Source organism: Priapulus caudatus, unplaced genomic scaffold, assembly GCF_000485595.1.
Source record: "Priapulus caudatus unplaced genomic scaffold, Priapulus_caudatus-5.0.1 Scaffold5, whole genome shotgun sequence".
Lineage (NCBI taxonomy): Eukaryota > Metazoa > Priapulida > Priapulimorpha > Priapulimorphida > Priapulidae > Priapulus > Priapulus caudatus.
The window spans coordinates 494711-499503 of NW_014577066.1; the positions used below are offsets into that span (position 1 = coordinate 494711).

The following is a 4793-nucleotide window of genomic DNA, read 5'->3' on the forward strand; positions in this document are numbered from 1 at the left end:
GGATGCGTAACTTGCCTCGACAGGCTGGTCGATTAGTTAGCTAGTAAAATACTCGACAATATTGTCCGCGTTGAGAATGACATAGACAATGTATTTAGCGAGTTAGCCAACAAAATGCAGTCAGATTAGTGATGTTGTGTTAAATAAGATATGCTTCACATGGTAAAATTAATTTTAAGAATATAATGGGTGTGTGTGACACAAGGTCTGCCTCACAGGCTAGAGATAATGTTGAGGACGCCACGAGTAGGTGTTAATGTGCTACACAAGCTGTGGTTTGCAGGGTAGAAGTAATGTTGAGGACACCATGGGTATGTGTTATATATATATATGTATTATATATATGTATGTATTATATATGTGTTATATATATATATATATATATATATATATATATTGACACGGGACACACAGGATTGCAAGATAAATTTTAATGTGTGACAACAGCTGGGAAGCAAGTCAGGATCGGTTAGTGGGACGAAGTTCAACAACGTGTATGTGTGTGTAGTATTGTAGTGTACGTATTGGTAGCTGTATGGCAAGTGGAACTTAAATTTCTCATGAAGTCTTAGAAATGCTCTCTCTAGGGGGGTATAGCAGTGGGCATGCATTAAGACAAAGCATGTAATTATACTCGCAATGCTAGCATCACATCACACGCGTGCGAGTGGCCCGTACATATTCTCCCTTCCTTCTTCAGTTAAGCCGCTGCAAAGTCATACGTATAAACTTGGTAATGGACAGACGTTCAGTGCAACCTATATATCTATGACTGGTCAGTCTATATTATAGTATATAGAGTTTATTATGTAACGTAATCCACAAATACGAAAGCACACGCACGCACACACGCACGCACACACACACAACACAACACAACACAACACAACAGGCATGCACATCTAATACACGAGTCCTAGCGAAGTACACGAATTGCTGTTTTTCTTGCAGCTGACAAATAAGTGTGATGGACCGGAATCGTCGTCGCAGGCATCGGGGGTGCCACCAGCAGCAGCAGCAGCGCCGCCACCGCCGGCGCAATGGCCGGAGGAGCTGCGGACCCGCATCGGTGCGCTGGAGAGCGAAAACGAGCTGAAGGAGAAGGTACACTACCAACCCCCTCCCCCTAGTGTGAGGTGGCATAAGCCAAAAACCCACAAGCATCATTAAATAAGTTCATTCGGTTGGTAGATAATAGTGGTTCTTGGTTATGATGATAGTAGTAATCTTGGTTAATTTTTACTCAACCGTGTTGATTTAAAACGTACTACTGACGTTTCGCCTCCTATCAGAGGCTTTCTCAAAGCTGACTGAAGTTATCAGATTTGACCACCAGATGGTGTAGTGGTCAACAGCTTGGTCCTTCCTCCTGATAGGAGGCGAAACGTCAGCAGTACGTTTTGAATCAACACGGTTGAGTAAAAATTAACCAAGATAGACCCACAAGCATGTCTCGAGTAGCACACGTCTGACAGAACAAATGTGTCAGCACTCATGACTCGAAATGAAGTGTCTTGAGGGTCATGTAAGTGAGACACGAGTGTCTCGGGGGTCATGTAAGTGAGACACGAGTGGCTTGAGGGTCATGTAAGTGAGACACGAGTGTCTTGAGGGTCATGTAAGTGAGACACGAGTGCCTTGGTGGTCATGTAAGTGAGACACGAGTGTCTTGAGGGTCATGTAAGTGAGTCACGAGTGTCTTGAGGGTCATGTAATTGAGACACGAGTGCCTTGGGCGTCATGTAAGTGAGACACGAGTGTCTTGGGGGGTCATGTACGTAATACGGGTGGAAGTAAATAGCTGTAGGCGAGGAAACAATGCAATGAGTGGAAGAACAGTTTAATAGAGGAAAATCAATGCAATAGCGGGAGGTGCAATGGGTAAGAATCAAGGCGATAGGTGGATCAACACTGCAATAGGTGGAGTAACTATACAACAGGCGAGGTAACATTACAATATATGGAATAGAAATACATTAGGTCGAATAGCAATTCAGTAGGTTAAGGAACAATGCAATAGGTTGTAAAACACTAAGTAAGGGAAGGCAGTAAAGTAAGTAGGAGAGAAATACAGCATGTATGGAATTCCGCCGTAGTTTCCGAGCGATCACTGCAGCGTTTGCCGCGAGTGTGTGCGCGTGTGCGGTGCCCACTTGCGAGCGAGCGAAACTTCTGTCGCTTATTATGCTTCGGCTCTCGACCGAGGTCTCCAGGCGCGGTCGTACGCTCGCCATTTCCCAGCCGCCGAATTTCAATGCGGCAAGAATTTCCTTCCGTGCAATTCGTGATGAAACGGCGTGGCGTACATTGGTACTCTTCCTTTACACAGCAGCGTGTCTCGACTACTACAGTGTGTCCGCCTGTCGCCCTCTTTGTCTGTCTCTCTCTCTCTCTCTCTCTCTCACTCACTCACTCTCTCTGTATGACTTTATCGTCCTGCCTCTTACTTTCTTACTCCCCTCTTTCTCTCTCTCTCTCTCTCTCTCTCTGCTCTCTCTCTGCGTCTCTCTCTCTCCTCTCGTCTCTCTACTCTCTCTCTCTCTCTTTCTCTCTTCTTCTCTCTCTCTACGCTCTCTCTCTACTCTCTTCGCTCTCTGTCTCTCTCTCTCGCTCTCTCTCTCTCTCTTGCTCTATCATGTTGCCTCTTTCGTCTGTCTATCATCACGTTCTCTTTCTCCGCCTCATCTCTCGATTTTTCTTTCCGGCTGTCCTCTCTGGCGCACACCCTCGCTCTCGTACGCGCTCGCTCTTTCTCTCCCTCTCGTCTCTCATCTCTCTCTCTCTCTCTCTCTCGTCTCTCTCTCTCTATCTCTCTCTCTCTCATCTCTCTCTCTCTCTCTCTCTCTCTGCTCTATCGTGTTGCCTCTTTCTCTGTCTATTTCCACGCTCTCTTTTTCCCCTCCCTCTCATTTTCTTCTCTCTTTGTCGCTCTCTTCTGTGCGCAGCCCCCACGCGCCGCGCTCTCTCGCATCTTTCTTCTCTTCTTAGTGTGCGCTCTCACTATTTTCCCCTCTCTCACTCTCTCTCTCTCTCTTCTCTCTCTTTCTCGCTCTCTCTCACCTCGTCTATCTCTCGCCGTTCCTCTGGCGCTTTTTTGCCTGCTAGTGGAGAATGTAGGGCAGTATGATCTACGCAACGCTGGCCGTGCGTGCAGCTTTTAGTCCGTGACGCCGATAATTATGCTTGACAGTGCTGCGCTGCTCCTCACGATGCGTTTTGCAAATCGTCGAGGCATGCGAAACTCGCATTAAGTAATTTTGCCGTGCTTGCAGCTGCGACACCGCCACCGCACATTATCCGATCTCTCTCTCTTCTCTCTCGCTCATCTCGCTCTCTCTCTCTCTATCTCTCTCTCTCTATCTCTCTCTCTCTCTCTCTCCTCTCTCTCTCTCTCTCTTCTCTCTCTCTCTCTCTCTTTATCTCTTTCTCTTTCTCTCTCTCTCTCTTCTCTCGCTCTCTCTCTCTCTCTTTCTCTGTCTCTCCTTCCTCTCTCTACTCTCTCTTCTCTTTCTCTTTCTCTTTCTCTCTCTCTCTCTCTCTCTCTCTCTCTCGCTCTCTATTCTCTCTCTCTCTCTGTCTCTCTCCTCTCGTCTGGCGACTATACATGTCGTGCATCGCGCGGCGCGTCCTATGGCGGTGAGGTATGTGTGTGCACGCGCGGCGCGCGGTGTGGTGTGTGTGACTGTGTGTGTGTAGTGTGGGTGGTGTGTAGGTGTGTGCGCTGCGCGCGCGCGGTGTGGTGTGTGTGTGTGTGTGTGTGGTGTGTGTGCTGTGTCGTGTGTGTGTGTGTGTGTGTGGTATGTGAGTGTGTGTGTAATGTTTGTGTGTACGTGTGGGTGTGATGTGTGTCGTGTGTAGCGTGTGTCGCGCGTGCGTCGTGCGTTGATGTGTCGTAGCGCTGTGGTGTGCGTGTGCGCGTGCGTTTGTACTGTTGCGTGTGTGTGTGTGTATATATATATCGATATATCGCGCGACCGCTCTCTGCCTCCGGTGGTGAATCGCCGACTACTACAGTATGCTAATTCGCGCGCGTTGATGTAACGATTTTGCAGTCGACTGGGAATTACGATGTTATAGTCGTAAATACGTCGGTAAGATCGCCTCGTACGCGTGCGCAGGCTTACGCATCTTACGCAGTGCAGCCGTCGCAGGTTACGCACTCTTACGTTAGTGCAGGTCGCAGGTTCACGCGTGCGCACTTCACGTGACGATCCACGCCGGCGGTTACGCATCCGGTCTTATCGGCGATAGATTGCGCGCTAGGTCGCCGACATAATCATGACTATAGATGAAATGACGCGCTGCCCGTATGTGTGGTGAATGCATGTAGTTCAGTAACTTTTTTCTCCTCTTCTTCCTCTCTCTCTTTTTCTCCCTTTGTCTCTTTTTTTCCTGACGCGCGCCGATCCGAGAGCGATCAGAATGTGGAAAGGAAGCAAGAACTTCGCGATTGTAGAATCAGTACTTAAAATAATTACTCAGCGAAGTCGGGTTTCGTCGCGCGCCCACGGCACCGCCAGCAGCGGCGATAGCGCTTTGATAGCGACCAGACAGAATCCATTAGATGCATGATCGCCATGTTGGACGTTGGATGATGATGCCGGCACACACCCCGTGGACGTTGATGTGCTTGCCGGCTGGACGTTGACGATGCTTTGCCGGCGTAGATGTTTGACGATGTGTTAGACAGGCACGCGCCGGCCGTGCAGCAGCGCAAGCAGCGCCGACGTGCGCAGCTGCGGCGGCCGCCGCGCGATTACACATTCATTACGCGACTATTTCGACACGTGCCC

At 48.9% G+C, this 4793-nt stretch overlaps 1 protein-coding gene across 4 annotated transcripts in view; it reads left to right on the forward strand.

Annotated features, from left to right (window-relative positions):
- LOC106804929 (homer protein homolog 2-like) overlaps window positions 1-4793 on the forward strand; it is a 110549-nt gene that overhangs the window by 95887 nt on the left and 9869 nt on the right. For all 4 annotated transcript variants that reach the window (XM_014806357.1, XM_014806340.1, XM_014806348.1 and 1 more), the window contains one exon: window positions 952-1104. In XM_014806357.1, the coding sequence (XP_014661843.1) occupies window positions 952-1104 (153 nt within the window). The remainder of the gene's footprint in view (window positions 1-951; window positions 1105-4793) is intronic.